This window comes from Mesitornis unicolor, unplaced genomic scaffold, assembly GCF_000695765.1.
Source record: "Mesitornis unicolor isolate BGI_N332 unplaced genomic scaffold, ASM69576v1 scaffold31114, whole genome shotgun sequence".
In the NCBI taxonomy this organism is placed as follows: Eukaryota; Metazoa; Chordata; class Aves; order Mesitornithiformes; family Mesitornithidae; genus Mesitornis; species Mesitornis unicolor.
The window spans coordinates 8,624-27,849 of NW_010178559.1; the positions used below are offsets into that span (position 1 = coordinate 8,624).

Genomic DNA, 19,226 nt, shown 5'->3' on the forward strand with positions numbered 1-19,226 from the left:
CGGCCGCCATGCCTGCCCGCTGCCTTCTCCTCCTCCTCCTCCTGGGGCTGCTGGAGCCTGTTTGCTCCCAGCAAGGTGAGTGCAGGCAGCTGCCTGACCTCTTGGGGAAACTGAGGCAAGGGAATGTGCGCCGAGCCTCGGGCAGGTGGGAGCTGCTGGGTGGGGTGGCTTTGGGGACAAGGGACAACTGTGAAAAAGCCTCTTAGGAAGAGAAAAAGAATATCCCAGCTCCTGCTCAAGTGTCAGCTCCAGCTTCACATCAGCAGGTGATGGGGATGGGTGGGTTGGGAGCTGGGGCACGGAGACTTTCTACCTGTTTTGCTGGAGGCTGAAACTGCTGCCCGAGGTTTATCTCGCCTGCTTACACAGCGATAAAGCAGCTCTGATTTACTTCCAGCAGGATTGTGCACTGAGATGAGTAATCTGTTTTCTTAAGGATTTTTTGGTTTTTTTTGTTTTGTTTTGTTTTTGTCTTTCTGTCTTCTCGCTCTCGTCCCTGGGCAAGCATTGGACTGGGTTACTCCCCGAGCTCACAGGTTTTCTTGTTAATCTGTAATTTTGATCATTGCTGAGGTGAGGGAGCAAATATTTTCCTCTGCAAATTGCCCTCCTGTTTGCTTCCCAAAGACTTAATAGAAAAACTTCCTATGGCTAGGGCATTATTTTTAGGAAATTTGTGGAAGGACTTGTCTAACACTACAAATAATGAGAAGTAATTAAAAAGCAGCTGATGCTGCCAAAGTCCTGGAAAATTCCCTCCCCCTTTCTCCTTCTGATGCTCCAGCCCTGACAGCTCTTCCTGTATTTGTTTACCAACTTGCTGAGGATTTAACAGTTTGAGGTCTCCACTGTCAGCAGGATTGAAAGTTTTACTGTTGCCTGGAAAGAGGAGAAAAAAAACCCCCAACAACCTTTCATGAGAATTCAGAGCCTGGCACAACTTCCTCGGAGAGGGGAAATGACAGGGGCCAGCCGGTGCTTTCCAAGCACACAGGGAAGTTGCATCAAAGAGCAGATCTGTGTCTTCAAAGCAGCTGCTGAGGATGGAAACGGAGTTACAGCACGTGTAAGGGCTTCTGTTGGCACCAGCACTTCCTTTAGTCTCATCTGTAGCTGGAGATACACAGACGCACATCTGTCAGGGGTGCAGACCTCACATTGCTTAGATGATCTTGTTCGGGAGAGAGAAATCCATCATTGCTGTGGGGCAAAACAGATAGGAGGTGACAGAGCCTGAGGGATTGACTGCCCTGGAAGGGACATCCCCTGCAAAGCATTTTTTCCAGGAGCACTATCCTATTTCCACAGGCCAGACTCATCTTTTTGGCCATCCCTCCTGGCAGGGCAGCAAAGTGTGTTCCAGTGAGGCTACTGCCATCTGTATACTTGCTCCCTAAGAGGATAGTACCAAGCTCTTGCCTCTGCCTGGTTCCCATCTTTCCTTTCTTATGCCCACACAAGTTCCCTGCGCCCATGAGCGTATTTCAGCCCAATGCCATCCTCATCTCCCCCTGTAGCCAGGCTTTACGTGGTGTCTCAAAGCCAGAACCGCTTGATTTTGGTTTGGAATTTTTCTCTTTGGCTTTGGATGCTCTGAAATCTGGTGGAAAGAGCCATCTGAGTGAGGTTTCACTTGCAAAAACATACAGTTAACTTCTGAGCATGGCTGCTCAGGGGAGGTTTCCTACCACTGATCTGCTCACCTCCTTTGCTTGAAGATCACAAGAGGCAAATTTGGCAACTTCAGTCATTGCTGACTTCATGCCCCAGTTGACCTTCAATTCCCATAACCCCAGCAGAAACCTCACCAAAGCCTGGACCTAACCATCCCCTCCAAGGCTTTGGCTGAAAACCTTGGCTTTAGCAGGAAAACTAAAATGCAACCAATAAATAAAATTGGCTGAGATAACAGCCAAGGTCAGAGTGAAGGAGGAAGCAAAGTGGGCCAAAACACAGCCTGGAGGCACTAGTTGTGTTTGGGGCTGTGCCCAGTTGGGTGGTGGGCAGTGGGGACAGGAGCATCCCTACTCATCACATAGGCCAGGAGGGGACCAAGTCCTGCTCTTCCCCACTCCCTCCCGGTACTCCCACCAGCAGCTTGCCAATGCAATGGGATTTCAGCTGAAACACACCAATACAAGAGGGAATTTCCACCCAGTTTTGGCCCTGGGACCTCGCAGGAAACCTGGCAAGTGTCTTGGGGCGGGCTGAAGAATGCTGTTCAGAGCTGCTTTACCAGCTGCTCACCTGGGGGTGCCACCTCTTTCCAGGCTGGTACAGGCAGCGAAAGTTGATTTTACTTCCAGGAGGAAAAAAGAGCTTTATTTTGGATTTTTTTTTTTAAAAATACAAGCCTTTTGCAGTAAGGATTCTAGGAGCTGGAGTCTTACCAAGGGACAATCCCATTCCCCAAAACCAGAGGAAGATAAGGGCTGTCAGCAGCAGCGATGGGGTAGCACTGGCTGAGGATGAGGAGTATTCACATGTGGAGTGCACAGCCCAGCTTTATTGCTGCTAGTAAAGATTATTTGCTATTTATAGCAAAGATTTGTCTCCTGTGAGACAGATGAAGCACTCAGCTAGTGCAAAACTCCCGAGTCTGACTGAAGTACCAGCACACTCATCCTCAACCACCTCTGTTTGTGGGTGCCAACGGCAGGGGCTGGGTCCAAGTGGTCCAAGGCTGAAACTGGGGCTGGCAGGGAGCACTCTCTCCACCTGCCTCATCTGCCCACGCAGAGGGACCTCATCTCTGTGCAAGGGTTGAACTCAGCTAGAGAAAAATGAATGTGTGAAGCCATCCCACCCTGCGGGAGCCAGGGATGCTGTGGTCAGCTCCCCGCCACCCGCTGCTGCCCCCCTCGGCTGCCTGGCCCCTCGCCAGCCCCACCTGGCCTTTGTGCTGGAGGCTGTTGCTCTGAACGCTTCGGCCTTCAATTTCCCGTCATAAATCAGCTTGCTGCTCTGGAAACTTGTTGAACGGTACGTTTTACCGAAATCCACGGCAGCAACCGTTTGCTGTGAGCGTGACAACCGAATTTTACACTGTCTCTGTTGTGGGGTCCTTATTTTACCAGGCAGTATTTGGAAAATAATCTGGGAATGACATCTGTGGCAGCTAGGGATAGAGAATAAACAGTTTGCTGAAACCCCTCTGCCTTCTTTCCTCTGCCACTTTGGGCAAACATCCTCCTTCCCTACCTGCATGTACCCCAGCCCTTTGTCCCCCCATCCCAGAGTCATCTGTGCCCCACTGCATACATATATGTATATATGGGGCCCCAAAGCTGCAAGGCACCACGCTCCAAACGCAAACGGCAGTGAAACAGCTGTTATTTGCACTTTATTTCATTGCTATGATCCAGGTTAGCCTGGCTCGTTTAACAGCAACACACTCTGCTCGGCTTTGCAGCGCTGAGCTTTGGGTTGGACGTTGCTGAAGCAGGATGGGAGAAGCTTGGCAGATAAAGCCTGAAGACACATTTCTTACTTGTGTCCTCTTTGCTTTTCTTTTCTTTGCAGCCCGGGGCAGCCTCCAGCCATGGTCACAGGGTGTCATCGCAGTGGCTGTGTTTCTAGTCCTGGTGGCCATCGCTTTCGTGGTCAATAGGTACTGGTGTAAGAAGAAAGTGTAAGTGTGGGAGCCCCAGAGGCTACTTTGGATTGGGCTTAGCTGCCTTTGCATGGGTCACTTCCAGCCACCTCTGTCCCCATGCCAGGGCTGGGAACAGCGTGATCGCTGGCAGGCAGGCAGAGCAAAGACTCCCTGTCCTGGTCTCCCTGTCCTTTTCTTGCTGTCCTGGTCTCCGCTCCCTGTTACTTATTGCCAGGTGTAAGTGCACACTGTCCATCCTCGCTGTTCCCTGCACAGGGGCACCCCCAGACTGAGCACTCAGATGCTACTGCAAGACAGAGGGGAGAGCAGCAGCGTTGTGGCTGGTTTACACAGGCACATGTCTCAGGGGGCTGGTTTCCTATGGATTTGGGGGTGCAGTTCCAAGGTGCCTTACATCTGTAGGAAAACGAGCCTCAAACAGCTTCATTTGCAAAGCAGACCTGGCCAGGTCAGCAGAAGGCACTGACAGGAGCTGGGAGAAGAGGGAGGCAGCTGAGCCGTGGCGGTGCTCTCCACCTGGAGCCCACAGCACAGGCAAACGATTTGGCCTCATTTGATCAGAAAAAAAGCTGTGTGGGACCGGTTACCTCTTGCCCGCTGCTCGACAAGCAAAGCCACAGGCTGCTACTCCTGCTCAGCTGGCCCAGGCCAACTGGCCAAGTCACAGTAACTAGATCTTGAATCTGAGCCCAAAGGCAACAGGGGGTGAAGATTGAAAGCGCACTATAGCCTGGTTCCCGGTTCCTCTGCACCAGTGTGGGTGCTTTGGGCTTTGCACCCATAGGTGCTGGAGCCTTCTTGTGTCTGCACATCCCTGCAGCCTCTCTGGGCCAAGGAGGTGGGGACCTGGAGTGTACCCCGATGCTCAGCAGGTCAGCTTCTGCCCCAAATACATTAAAAGGAGGCCTTTTGGGATGTATTCAGGGCCAATGCATAATGCAATGTGCATATATATATATATATATATACACACATTTATTTATTTATTTATATGGCCTGATTTGCAACAGTAGCCTTTGTTTCCCAAAGGGGAACCTTTGTTCTCAGACTGGAGGAATCCCCAGTCCACAGAGTGGGAGGCAGGGACGGTGTTTCCCACCTCTGCCTGCCCCCGGCTGCCTCTTCCCAGCCCAAGGCTCCACTGGTGGGGTCGGGCTCTCTCTGCAAGGATGCTGAGGAAGGGTTGGGGGTGAATGGCAGCTCGTTTTAATTAATCAGCCTGGCGTGCTGCCAGCTCTGCACTGTTGCTGTGACAGCAGCTATCGGTTCAAGCCGCTGCCTGTTTATGCCAGTCTGCTCCTTGGAAAAGCCTCTGAAATCACCCCTGGGAGAGCGCTGGAGGAGGTAGGGATGTGTGCGCAGGGTGGACCCACACTCCTCCTCCACAACTAAACCCTACCAGAGCCGAGCTCTTAGGCTCTGTCTGAGGTTGAACACCCGGTCCCTACCCTGCAGTTCCTTCTGTGGGTGATCCAGGCTCTCATCCAAGAGGAAACAGCTCAGCCTTGCACCTACAGCCTGCACCCCTCCCAGGGCTGTGGCTCCAGCAGAGCCTCGGTATTTATCTCAGTGTCAGATGGGACCATAGGGGATTATTTTGCAACAAATTGCGTAGAAGATGACTGGAAAAACCAGTTAGCAGGAGAAAACAATCCCACACATTGACAAATGAGTCTGCCAGCCTGGCACTGGGAGTACCAGCTCCAGAGCCAGGGGTTGGCACTCAGTGTCCAGGCATGGCCGCTGCAAACGTACCAAAAGGGCATCTCTCCTCACCCATGTCCTGCTGGGAAGGGGGCTAAACTGGGTGTCTGAGGCCAGGATGGCACATCCAAGCCCCTTATTGTCTCCACAGTGTCAGAGCAGTCCCTTTCTCTCTGCAACCACCACTGCGAGCTGCTCCCTGGCAGCCCCTCCACTTCTCTGTCTCAGCTCCTCTCTTCTCCTTCTCCAGGGAAAATGTTGAGACGGTGGTGAGCGTCGAGGACAAGCCAGAAGCTGTCATGTCCAATGGCCATGAAGGGAGATATGTAACTGCTGCAGCCAACTTCAGGTGAAAGACTTGCTCACACCTCTTCCCCATGGCTTTCAGGCTCTGTTCCATACTCCCTGGGGACAGCTCAGACATGATGTCTCCCACTTGGAGTCTCACACTTTCCATGCACCTGGTTTTGGGGCTTTTATCTTCTCCAGCCGATGAGGAAAAGGCAGTGAGCGAGTATCCCTTCCTCCCTAGTCTCTCCCTGTTGCTGCAGCCCCATGGTCCTTGCAACCTGCTACACCACATTTTTCTTATGCTACATCACAGCTTTCAAACAGGGGCAAAGAAGCCACCAAAAGTGGCCATAGGTCACCACGCAGATGCTGACTGTCAAAACAGCCCTCGCTAGAAATTAGAGCAATTCTCACCCTGCACTTATCTCTTCTCCTCCCCTCCACCCTCCCCACATTGCCCCTTGCTCAATGCACGGTCGGCACCAGCAAGGTCAGGGCCCTTGTGGTGGCTTTGGGGAGGCTGATCTTGGGGGGGGTGAGCTCACCATTGTGCTTCTTCCTCCCAACGCAGGTCCAAAGAGAGTGAGCACGCCTATGAGAACACCCTGGAGCCCGAGGAGAGGGTGATCACCACTGCCATGTAGCAGGCATCTGGGCCATCCTCCCTCCTTCCTCCTCTCACTTTGCTTCCCACTGTTGTGATGGGTGTATTTGCAGGGACCCTCTGCACCAGCATCCCCCATGTGTGGTAGCTCCCCAGCCTCTCCATGGCACCACCGTCTCCTGATCTTTCCTCTTCCCACCTGCAGGACATGGACTTCTGCCTCAGGGGCCAGAGTCCACGTGGGCATTGGTCCACAGGGGAGGTACAGAGGTGCCACCTCTCCTGCCTGGTGGTCAGCCCACCTGGTTGGCAAGGTTGATGTCCCCAGTCCCAGGCGGGATGCTGACCTGCTCCAGACATGGAACGGTCCTCACCAGGTACCTGAGACCTCCCTGCATCCCCAGCCACCCTCTGGGAAATTGCTGGTAGAAAACCTGCTCTCTCCTCATTTCACCTTCCTTTTTATGACCTACACCATGCATTTTAATGTCAGAACAAACCTCCTCCCCTGTATATATCTTCCCAATGAGCAATAAAGAGAATTGTTGCCCATACGACAGCAAAGAGGGTCATTTTGCTAATCACCCACAGGATGCCCTTTCTGGCATCTCACAGGGCTCCCAGTCTTCAGGCATTTGAGCTAAGAAGGACATTGGCGAAGGTGATGCTGGGGTGGGAAGGATGCTTAGACAGAGGTCAGCAACCCTCTCTTCCCTGTGATCCCTCTTGGCTAAGATCTGTCTCTCATTTCCTCACTTGGATGGAGCCAAGAGTGCTTTTTTGTGTGTCTGTGTCAATAGGGGAGACAAAAAGGTGGAACATTATTTTTTCAGCATTTGGACCACCCCAGAGCCGTGAAAAACAGTATGGGGAGGTGGCCATCATTCCCCTCCATTTGCCAGATAGGGAAACTGAGGCACAACACCAACCCAGCACTTCCCAGCACTGCTTGATGCGTGAAAGGCAGCAATCCCTGAATCCTGCTGGCCACAAGGTGCAGACCCATGGCCTACTGGGAACCATTCACTTGTTGGAGGCTGGAGGCTGCAAATGGCAGTCACTTACTGGTGTTGCCAGGATGTGGCTGGGGGTTGCTCTGGGCAGTGCTGGCTCTCTCTAGGGTGTTTTGTCATGGTGCAACCTACTCCTGCCAGGCTGTTCATTAACCAGGGTCTGCTTTTCACTGCTTAGGGGAAGTGCTGGGGCCACCATGGGAGCAATGAGTGCTCCTAAGCCGCAGCGTTTGCAGATTGAAAGGATAGGCCTGTGACTCCTTGGTCTTCTCTGGGACACTGGTTGTTTGAGCAGCTTGCAGGGCCCTCCCCCTGACCAGCAAGGAAAGGGTTAAGGGGCTCTGCAACCAAGGAGCAGGAACGAAGGAATGGGATGGGATGCAGGGTTATAAGAGGGGCATTTTTTGCACCTCTTGGGTTTTGGGCTCTGCTGTGTTTGGGGCTGTGCAAATGTAATGGGAGAACTTGGCAAGAGGATTTTGGGTACTTGACTTGCTGCTTGCACTCTTTTTCTGCCTGTCAGATGCTGAGCATTGAGGCAAGGGGATGTTTTAGACTTGGTGTGAAACAGCAGCTGTGATGGGTTTGGATCTGAGAGGAGCCCTGGCCTCTGCTTGGGAGGTGCGTTGCAGGTCTGTTTGCAGGCCGTGATGCCAGAACCAGGCAGGGGGTGTTGGGACTGAGGCCACCTCTTTGCCTCTCACTAGCAGAGCTCCTGCTCTGGGCGTTTCAACCTTGAATGGGCTTTCCTTGCTGCAAGGACCGGTCTCTGCTCCTCCATGCCTGCTGGTGACCTGACAAACCTGATGGAGAGCTTAGCCTAAAATAGGTCATTTCCCACTGCCGAGAGCCCTCCAGGATGGAGCATGGATTTGGAGTTGAACCCTGGTGCCACCATTCACTGTGAGTCACTCTCTTCTTGCAGGTGAAGCTGTTGATGTCCCTAGTGGGTGGTGACACAAAAATTAAGGCACGGGAGTAAAATAGAAGCCTTCCAGTAACAGACCCACCCTGAAAGGGATCTCCCTGAAGAGCCTCACATAGGCCAGGGTTTCAAAAACACCCTCAATACTCAGAGTTGAGAAATCACAGCTCCACTTGAGAAACTGTGTGGGGATAGAAGAAAACAGGCAGGAGGGCTGGAGGGGTCAAGCTTTCAGGTGTGGAGGCATGATAGCTGCCATCCTCAGCATCACATCAGAGCTGCCACCTTCTGCCACCTTCCTTTGGGCAGCTGAAGGTTGATCCAGCTCCAGGTTGGGTCCTGGACCTCCCCACTGGTGCCCTGATGGGTGCTGCTCCCCTTTCTCTTGCAGGTGCCAAACATCACGTGTGTTTGGGGAAAAAAAAACCCCAAGCTCCCTGGAGCTCAGCAGTACTGCTTCGCTCAGCAGGGTTTAAGGAGGATTAGTCATTGCACCTTCCTGCTGTGTCAGCACTCGGGCTGGGGGTGCGGCGAGAGGAGGGGAACTCATTAATTTTTACCTCTCTGTTGCAAAAGGAGTTAGAAATGGCATCCTTATAATGAGTAACAGCGGGAGTTTATTCCCTGCCATGTCCATGCCCTGAATGTGTAGTGATTGCCCAAGCTGTTTCCTGGCAGTGCCTGGGTGTGGAGTTGGAGGGGAGGTGTGCTGGGGGCTGGGTGGATGTGTGTCCCTTTCCCCATGGGTCCCTCCCATGGTCATAGATCCAAGCAAGGAGAGGGATGGGACTTTACCGTGTTTTGTGTGAACCCAAGAACCTCAATGCTTGGTCTTATCCCAGCCAGTGTCCCTTTAAAATGCACTTTCCTGGGGAAAACATATTTTTCAAGGGCCACTGTGTTACCTTCCTGGTGGGATCTCACCTCTGCACAGTCCATGATGCCATCCTGTCTCAGTTTCCTTTGTCAAGCATGACCTGAGGCTGGCTGTGCAAGGCAGGCTGCCTTCCTGCGAGCTGTGCAGCCTGCTCGTGGATGCTTCTCAGTGTGTTCCTAAAAAGAACAAAAGGGAATGAGCATAAATGAAATTTATTGTTGGGAAATCTTAATTAGATTTTAAGCCCCAAAGGGAGAAAAGTGAGGTATTATCTGACACAGCTAATGAGTGTTAAGGGTCCATTGTTATATTTCTTGTTTACCTTTCTGTGCCGGCTGATATGGCCCGGATCCTCGCCTATACTGCCATAATTAGGATATCTCATCTCTTGCTGATAGGGTTGGGGATGCTGTTTAGAGCACAATGCTCTCTCATCCCTCCCCGGCAGGATGAGTGTGATTGGGAAGGCAGCTTCTGGCATCCCAGCTCTCACACCCGCTGCATTGACCCTGTGAGCTGGGGGATGCCCTCCAGAGCTAGAGCAGTACCTGATAACCCCTAGGTGATGGGCACCTCTGAGAACTTTGATGACATCCTTGAAGGATCCTGAGCCAACTTGTCTGGGGGCCAAATCCTCCCCAGCATCTCTCTCCATGCAGCATGGGAGGTGACAGTGTCCTCCACAGGTTACCCCATGGCCAACAATGCAGGGGAAGGACACTTACGGGTACCCTATCCTACCCCTCATTCTGTAAAGCCTGAAGCTTAGGCTTCAGGAAGGCGTTCAAGGTTGGGACTTACTGTGGACTGGGTAGTCTCCTTTTGGGCAGGAGATATTTAGGGTGGTCTTTTTGTGCTGCAAGATGTATCAGCTTTCCTTTGTGGCCTAGGAGGGTGCAACTCATCCCTTGGACCCCCAGATTACAGGACATCTTGTTGAAAGCCATCTTTCCCTGAGGCTTCCCTGATCTCCCTGAGATTAGCAAGGCTCTTTAACCACGGAGGTTTAAGATGTTTCTGCTTCAGCTGTAGCCACAACTCTGGAGCAGCTTGGGCAAGTGGACACCTACCTCATTCCTTAGATGTCCACACAGAGCCCAATGGGCATAGCTGCATTAAACCACCAGCAAAGGTGGTTTATCACTGCCTGGCCCTGAGGATATATAAATTATGATATAATGAAAGACTTGCCGTATGCAGGTAAACCTCTGCTTGAAGGATCACCAGCTCCAGCCCTGGCCGCAAGCAGTGTAGCCTGGGGTTTATGCCCTGGCGTCAGGTGCCTTAACACCCAAGCGATGCGATTTGGACCTCCAGAAGCAAAAGGGGAGCCTGTCTCACTGCCGCGGTTCATCAGGATGGGGAAGGAGCCCAACCACCCAGGTGGGAGCCAGGAGCATGGCGTGTAAGGGTGGCAGTGTGTGGGCAAGGGGGCTGCAAAGTTTTTGGTCTCAATTCAAGCCACTAGAAGGCAGAAGTAAAATACCATCCATTGTTGGTTTATACACCCGTAGTAGCCAAACAAACATCCCCGGAGCCTGTCCTTATCACTTTATTACACCTGCTAGAGTGAATAGATTAAAGAGGATGGGGGAGGGGGGAGAAAGCAGAAGAATCTAGCAGAAAAACTGGGTTTTGGGATTGTTAATTATTCTCTGGGGTCTCTAATCTTTAACTGGCAAACAGCATCACTAACTGTCTTAAAGCCCCTCCTGGAACATCCTGATAATAAGCCATCTGCATGAAGGCACCCCGTTATCTGCCCTCCTCCAGCCGCCTGTGACTTGGCTGGAGTGGGAGATAATGAATGTGTGGTGTGTAATAATGACACGTCATTCATGATTATCGGTCTGATACCCAACCTTTTAGCTCCATTGTTTGTGTTTCAAAAAGAAGAAAAAAATTAAAAGGAGGAGGGGAAGAAGAAAAAGGGGAATTTTTGGTGCTATGGGCTGTCCTGGGGTCCCTGAAGTGCCTCCCTGCCAAAGGGGCTGGCTCTCACAGCATCTCCTGGAGGGTTTGGTGGTACCCTGGAAGGACTCGCCTGTGGATTGGTGGCTGCTGTAGCCATGGTGATGGAGGGAGAGAGCCGAGACAACGCAGAAATGTCACTGCCTGGCAGGGAGGCATCTGGGGCAAATGCTCGGGCGATTAGATCTGTGTCACTGGGCTGCCTGGCTCCTTGCACTGCTTTTTGCTGCGCTCAAAGCCGTTTAACAGTGGCTTGGCAGAGGAGGTTATCTTGAACACGCTGCTGTCCAGAAACTGCCAGCGTTTGAAGGTGGGGGGGGATGTTTGGGTTGCCCAGTTTGACCTGGATAAGCTGAAAAGCGGAAGAATTTTTGCCTGATTTCCACTGTGTTATGGCTCCACAATGCAGAGGTGTTGCAAGATCTTTCCCCAAAAGCTTTAGTCCTTCAAACTGCAAACCGAGATTAAGGAAGATTCTTAACAGGGAGGGATTTTAAAGCGTTTGGCTTAGGTTACCTCAATTATTGCCAGAACTGCCTGGAATAATGATCCATTTTTTGCTTCAAAAATGGCAGTAGTTTCTTCTCGCTTTCCTGAGCTGATTTCCCAGAGTGGCTTCCACAGTGAAGGTCTCTGCTGGATGTTGGCTGGGATTTGGCCATTTGTAACAGTCAGGAAGAAACCAGATTAGCAGCCTTGGTCACAGTAGTGAATATGGCCTCAAAATGCAGGGCTGGGAGCCCAAGCAGGTCACCATAGACACAGGGATGGGCATAGCTGTGGATCCTCATCAGATCTAACTTGTCCTGCTCTGGCCTTATTCCCTTACGTCCAAACTAGAAGATGACATAGGCATATCTTCAAGAGCCACCCATATTCCTTTGCAACCCACTACCAATGAGACTGGGCTGGGTCTTCGTGGCCGAACTCATTGCCTGGACCACAAGCCGGAGAGTGGACTAGCAGAGCTGCAAGGTGGCTTGCTTGTTCTCGGATGGGTGGCTGCGATGCCTGATGAGAAGGGTCAGCAATGAAAAGCTGCATCCAACTGCTGCCCTCCAGTGGCCTTGCTGTGCTGGAGAGGAAGAAAGCTGGAGTCTGACCGCTGAGACAGGCCTGGGTGGTGCAAGGGTGGTGGCACTGGTACCTACACAACCTGCACCCAGTTTCTTCCTGGGGTGAGAAAAGAACAGAGTGGGGAGAAGAGGAACTCAGTCTACAGCTGCCTTGCAAAATAAAGCCAAGCTGCACCTTGTGGGTTATTTACAGCATCCCTGCCCTGTTAGGTACCAAGACAGCCAACACAAAGGTCCGCATCCAGCCCTGGAGGAGTTCTGCTTCCCAAACTGAAGATGCAGCAGATGGAGGAGATAGGGAGCCGTGGGGGTTTATTCAGGTGGGAAGATGTTCAGATTTGGCTGTCCTGATCTGGCCGCAAGCAGAGTTGAGCTGCCCAGACAGATGGACATGGTTTGGCTGCAATAGCGCCTGCAGTGATGCTATTGCCATAGGCAAGAGCTGGACAAACAGCCATGTTTCCCGCTATGGCATAGCATGTGTGCAGTCCTCCATGCCTCAGTTTCCCCTGATGCCTGCTGAGTGCCCAGGCACTTGCAGTGACAAGCTTTACCTGTGCCGTGGTTAATACCACCATCATGCAGGGTGCTGGGACAGAGCAGCATCTGCTCTGCTGCCCTGCAAGGCTGAGGGTGGGGATGGGGATGCTGCCAGGGATGGGGCCCATCAGCTGCTCTGCCGGGCCTGGCCATGCTTCCTGGCAAGCACAGGCGGTTTGCTGGGGACCGGGGAGGACTTTGGTCTTTCCTGGGTCTCCCACTGCCACCTAGTGATCCATTTTCCACCCTAGACCTGCAGCTCACCCAGCAGGTCCCCCATGGCCTGGGAGCGTGACTATGGCTGGGGCTGGGGGAAAAAACATTGGGTGCCTCTGCACCCAAAACGAGCCAGGCCCAGGCCTACCTGCCTGTCTCGGGCAGCTCACTTGTACTGAGCAGTCTTTTCTCAGGCTCTGCAGAAAAGGGCTTGAGATGGACCCGTGCTCACTTCTGGGACATTTTTTTCTTTTCTTTTCTTTTTTTTTTCCCTCCAAGTTGATTTTGTTATTGCCATCAGCCTTTGAGGGGGTGTGTGTGGTAATTTCTGTTTTGCTTCATTTGACCCCAGGTTGTTTCAGTTGTTTTCTTGCCACAGAGACTCCCGGAGGCAGAGGTGAGGGCTTGGTAACCCGTAGCACTGGAAGGGTGGAAACAGGCTCTTCAGGCTCAACAGGATGGCAAAGGGTGTGAGAAGAGTGATGTTACTATGTGCTTTCTCTTGTTATAGGGCAAGGTCACAGATAGAGTTTGGACAGGTCTGCCATGATGCTTGGGATTAACCTTGAAGTTAGGTTCAGTGGTGTATGCTACAAGAGACCCTGCTCTAAACGCTGTTCTTAAACAGCTCCAAAATAGCCTTTAGGCTTTCTCAGAGACCTCTCTCTAAGAGACAGCCCCAAAACAACAAGCCTCTTGTCTGGCCTTTCCCGTGATTGTGGATGGGAGGGAGGAGAAGGGGAGCTCCATGGGGCTGAGGACATTGGAAGATGGGATTGCTACTGTGGGTCCCTCGTGTGAAGACCTGCAGCATGCTCATAAGTCTAGCAGTGTTGTGTAGTTGGTGTCTTACAAGGTCCATGTAAGGAACATAGGAGAACTGGGGGTTGAGCCTTTGGCCAGCATCAATGGAGCTGGTTTGGGGTGTCCTGTGGCACCTACCTGATACCAGACCATCTGTCTGGACCTGGCCAGCACCTTTCAGCAACCACCTACAAAATAACTCAGAAATCCCTGAAGACCCACAGGTGGAGGGGCCAGGCTGATGGATTCACTGGCATGGTGTCAGATGAAACTTCTATAACAACACAGAAATTCTCACTGGTGACAAAGTCCCTGGACAATGGGTTTGGCCATGGGTTACTGAGTAGGGCAGACTTTTACCCATCTGGCTCCCTGATAGTTATTTAATAACCAGTAACAACTGTTGAGCATGGAGCCAAGGGGACATGGGTAGTCTTGAAAATCAAGTGAGATGTCAAGCATTGAGCCCATAGGGAGGAGATATAAGGGACAGAGCAGCTAAACCAGCGTTTCTGGGGATTTGGAACAAGAATCTGAACTTTGTGGTAGCAAAACTGGGTGCCTAATCCAGCCTCCAGCCTCTGCATTTTCTGTTTCACTGATGAAGGGGTGAGAAATTTCAGAGATTTCTTGGTAAGAGGAGCCATGAACATTTGATCTAACACTTTTTAGCACACCCCAGGGAAGATAACTCAGGGATTTTTGCAGAGGAAGAAAGAGTGGAAGTTCAAAAGGGAACATGAGGTGGCCACAGAGGTGCAAGTGGAGAAAAGTGAAAGGGGAGAGCACTGGTCTGGTCATTTTAAGAGACTGGGACAAGGCCAGAAACTGCTCAGCACCGGGAGAACCTGCACCTCTGTTTCTCCCAGGCATCCCAACTGAAGATTGAGGTCTCTGAAAGAAGGTCTCAGCATGAAAAAGCAGCTCCAGGAGTCTCATGACAGCCAGAGAGGTCTGGGGAGGCTGGAAGGGTGAGCAGAGCCTTGGCTTGACCTTCTGGACATCTGAGGCTGGCGAACCTACAGCTGGGTGTTAAAAGACACTTGGAAGGTCATCAAATACTTGCAAAGAGCCGCTGTGCAGTTGGCTCAATGCTGTGGATGTCCACATGATGGCAGCGTATGCCATGACAGGCCAGGCCATAATTATAAAAGAAAGAAAGAAAGAAATAATAAAATGGTGTTACGCTGAAGAATTCCCATCCTGTACCACAGCCATGGACACATCAGGGTGTGGAAGTTGCTTTCAGGATCCTGAGTTTCTCTTCACTTAATTTAGGCTCCTAAACAGAAGGAGGACAGGATCTTCCTCTCTGACATAACTCCTACAGTTGGCATTCATTGCAGAAGAATTGGTTTGCTGAGCAGGTGAGAGGTGGGTGGCACCTTGGTACTTTGCCCCAGAGCGTGATCTTGCAGCAGCTGCTTTCCTGAGCGTGCTGGTGTTTATTTGGAAAGGAGGAAGAGTCCAGGCCCATCTGTCCCTGTGTGTTCCTGCAGCGCTTGGTGCTGACAGATGAAATGTAGCTGTAAGGCCAAAAAAAATAATAACATTTCAAGCTTCTAAACACATGATATATGAGGAAATCACGGCAAGAGCCCAGCAAGTGTTGTGGAGGAATGTGAGCTGCCTGAATCCCATCTGACTACACATGTCTTGAGGATTAATTTAGATCTGGAGGCATTTAATACAGCTGTCTTACAAATATGTTGCAATACTTATTTAATTTACAGGCTGCTTCCAGCGCAAAATCCCAGTGAGGTTTAGAAGGAAATTGCTGGTACCATTTGATAATGGGCTTACCCAGGGAGCGACATGGGTCCGGTGTGAGGACCACATGTCCCAGTGGTGCGAGCAAGCAGGTCTTGCTGCTGGTTCTGCTGCTCTCGTCGCATTTGGCAGTGTGTGAGGAAGTGCCACCACCAGACAGCGAGGAATGGGTACCTTTTGTGTGACTGGGATGTGGCTGTACAGCTGTTACAGCAGTCTCTGTGGAGAAAGGAATAACTGCGTGAGCAGATGATATCTTTCCTCTGCCGTTATTGAAAGACCAAGCAGCAGCAATGAGAAAAATCCAAGATCTCTGTAACCGAAACAAAGACTTACCCTGTCGCACCCCACATAGCCCCTCTCACAAACACTTGTTAAATTAGTTATCTGAAGGTCTGTATCAGGCAGTCCAAGGTCAGCTCATTATCTTTGCAATTACCCATTCGGCAGAAAGTAGGGAAGGATTAAAGAATGAGGTAACCTCCCTGTGTCTAGTCCTTGACTATCTTTATTGCTTTGAGTTATACATCGCATGTGACCAGGTCTTTTTATTGCTACCATGTCTCTAATATCTAGAGGGAAAAGGTAGCTGGGGGGAATGTGCTCTTTAGAAATTACATTCTGGAAAGATCTGTCTGTCTCTGGCACTAGGACATGGTTGCCCCAAAGCCATGATGTGTCCTCAAGCCCAGCTCTCCAGTTCAAAAGCAGAGCAGTCATGGAAGATGTGGGATGCAGAATGTAGGGTGCAGGATGTAGGATGATGCAGGATGTGGGATGTGGGACACAGGCTGGCTGGCATGGCATACAGTGCTGGCCCACGTGGCTCGGGGGCGGTGGGAGCTGGCTGCCATGGGTGGCATTGTTTAGAAGAGTGTGACTAACTCCTGGCCTTGGAGGGTTTGGCCTTGTGTGCAGATCTCCTCACCAAAGGCAGCTTTGTGTGCAGGACCTGGTTTGGGTATGCGACTGCTCCGCTCTCTTCCCGTGCCAAGAAGCCACGGGCACAATGTAGAGAGGAAGATGGGAATGGACAACATCTTTCCTTTTCAGATACAGAGAGGCAGATTTTTAGAGAATTCTAAGTCAGGAGAGGGCCAGCGACTGAGCAGGGTGAAGGCAGGAGCTGCCTGGCTGTTTGGTCCCAGGGCCAGGACGGTTTTCACATTGGACGATCCAGTTGGGAAAGCTGCAGTGCAGCCTTTTCTCTACCCTTGATTCAGTCTGCTCCCAAAAACCAGACCAGGGATACCCTGCTGTAGCCTTACACCACATTCATTGCCTTCTTTATACATCTGGATTATGCAGCAAAAATGGTGACCTGCTCTTAAAACCCCTGGAAATGCAGATACCCCAGGAAACCTATGTCAGGGCTTAAGAAACCTTAGGAAGTGCTTTATGCTGTGTAGCCTGTATCTACATAAATGCAATTTAGCAACTTCCATTTATTTACATGAGGACTGCTATGCCAAGTTCCCCTCTTTTGATGTCCTTTTCCCTACTCCCTCCCGGTGGGTACACCATGATTTCAGCTTTATGCTCTTGCTCATCAGATGCCCTTGCTTTAATCTTTCACATTTGCATGTCAAGGTTCATCTACTCCTTTTTAGATGGTATTTTCTTCAAATCTTATCTTAAAAGAAAATTTAATCTAATATAGAGATGCATGCCATTTGCTTCTAGTGACTTCAGCTATTTTGATTAAGAATTTTATCATTTTATACTTTAAAATACGTAGGCAGGGCACATTTTGGAGTAAATGCAGTTGCCTTTATACTTACATCTCCAAAGAGGGTTGAAGGACACTGTCTCATTTCATCTAGTGAAAGGAGATGCAAATGAAAAATTTTTGAGAAATATTTGTATTTATGTATCCAAGTATGAAGTTTGCTTTGATTACAACGGCAGGATATTGTTGATTGATATTACCTTTGTGAGCCTCTGTATCTCCAAAATACCTTTTGGAGAGATTGCTGCCTATTAGTCATTTCCTCTCTTGGGTTTGTACCATGGCTGTGCCTGCTCTTCTGCTTTGTGCCTGTGCTTATGGACTCGCATCCCATTCACTTCAGCATTTTTTCAATTTATCAAAATAATTTTGAATTCTAATACCACCCTCCAAAGTGCTTGCAGCTTCTCATAGTTTCGTAACATTTTACATCTTAATAAGCATACTCTGTCCCTCTCCATTGCAGGGATATCTCTGATTTCAACCCAAGAGCTGCACCTCATGTCCGAAGAGGAGACAAGCAGCTGAGGCTGTCACCCAGGCTGCCCTGGTACAGCAGCTGCAGCCACAGCGAGCATCCCCTGCAGAGCTGCTGCTGTACTGTTGTGTCAATGCTCCTGCTTCTTTGAGAGGAGCTGGTCTGTGCCGAAATAAATAGGATTAACTCAGAAGCAAAAGTAAGCTGAAGTGGGATTCAGTTTTCCTTGCATAAGTGGAAAGCCAACATTGCCAAAGGGCAGGAAATAGAAATGGAAAAGCACGTGGGAAAGCACATTTACTGCGAAATTTTATTTTCATTTTACTTTCTAGAGTCCTGATCCTTAAGTATACAAAAGAGAGCAACTGCTAAGATTGCATGATTGAACTTCTAGTAGACAAGGATTGCCTTTGTGTGTGAGTTTAAAAGTGTTTTGAAAATACAGGTATTTCTCATTAGAAGTTCAGATTTCTTCTTTTTGTGGGCTTCATTACAAAGGAAGGGTGTAGCATCATTATTCAGATTATAATGTTGCATTCAACAAGTTTCTGATTTTTTCTTCAAAAATATTTTTCTTCTTCTACCTCTGAAAAGTCCTGGTTTATCAAAGGAATGAGATGTCTGAAAACAGAAATGACATTTTGAATCTGTTCTGCTTTTGAGCCCAGAAATAATAAAGTTAGACTGAAGCCTGGTGTGATGCTTGGGGTATTTTTATGTATTTTTTTGCCAGACATTATGGTGTATAAAATAATTGGCCATATTCTGAAACCCCTGCTTTTACAGACCTAAACCAGCTAAGGGATGTGGGGTAACTCTGACAGCTAAGGCTGGTCCCTGAGCTCCCCACTTTCCCAAGCTCTTTCATGCCCTTCCATTAAAAGCAGCAATCAGCTTTATTTTTAAAAATATTATTTATTTCTTCTTAATATGTATTTTTCAATTACTCTTTTTAAAAATTGGGACATAGAGTGACCCAAGTTTTTCTCCTAATAGACAAACAACAGCAATAAAAAAATAATGCAGCTGCTGTTACAGGAATAATTACCGGCTTATTAACACAAAAATTACAGCATCTATTGCAGATTACACCGAATCTCATAGCCCAAACCAGAATCGGCGCTTTCAACAACACTGAGACATATTGAGTGTGAGAAAAGACAGAGGTTTTGCTGCTCAGAGGCTGTCCCTGCTGCAGGAGAGAAAGGCAGAAGAGCTTTAGGCACTGAGGAAGGTGCTGATGACAGAGCAAGGCTGGGAATGGCCATGGATTTGGCCAGGACATGAGTGCAAAGGCAGGATTTGGTAAAGAGGAAGCTGGTGGGACCTGCAGATGCTCCCTGTCCAGGCCAGCTACCTCGGTCCAGGCTGAAAAGAGCTTTCAGCTGGTAGAAGAAGCACAGAAACCAGGAAACTTCATCCCCAAATCCTGCACTGCACTTTTTGTCCCAAAGAAACATTGTCCCATCATCTGCTCGATCCCTCCCTCTGGCAAAGGCAGGACAGTTTCCAGCATCAGCGGATTTTCTTTAGGCACACATGAATCCCATTCATGGAGCGGAGGATGACATGAGGTACTGGGCAGGGAGGCTTGGAGGGATCAGGTGAGAGC

General features: G+C 50.1%; 1 protein-coding gene across 1 annotated transcript; it reads left to right on the forward strand.

The window, feature by feature from the left end:
• The first annotated feature begins 8 nt into the window (after window positions 1–8).
• On the forward strand, window positions 9–6,255 carry PDZK1IP1 (PDZK1 interacting protein 1). The gene is made up of 4 exons (XM_010182502.1): window positions 9–75; window positions 3,523–3,631; window positions 5,571–5,669; window positions 6,183–6,255. The coding sequence occupies exons 1-4, from the start codon at window positions 9–11 to the stop codon at window positions 6,253–6,255; spliced, it is 348 nt and encodes a 115-aa protein (XP_010180804.1).
• Window positions 6,256–19,226: the final 12,971 nt, after the last annotated feature.

What these genes read in the sequence shown, in the direction of transcription:
- PDZK1IP1 (XM_010182502.1), top strand. Translation starts at nt 9, where the DNA reads ATGCCTGCCCGCTGCCTTCTCCTCCTCCTCCTCCTGGGGCTGCTGGAG. An exon ending in GCCTGTTTGCTCCCAGCAAG is followed by an intron (nt 76 to 3,522) that starts GTGAGTGCAGGC and finishes TTTTCTTTGCAG; the next exon opens with CCCGGGGCAGCCTCCAGCCA. An exon ending in TACTGGTGTAAGAAGAAAGT is followed by an intron (nt 3,632 to 5,570) that starts GTAAGTGTGGGA and finishes CTCCTTCTCCAG; the next exon opens with GGAAAATGTTGAGACGGTGG.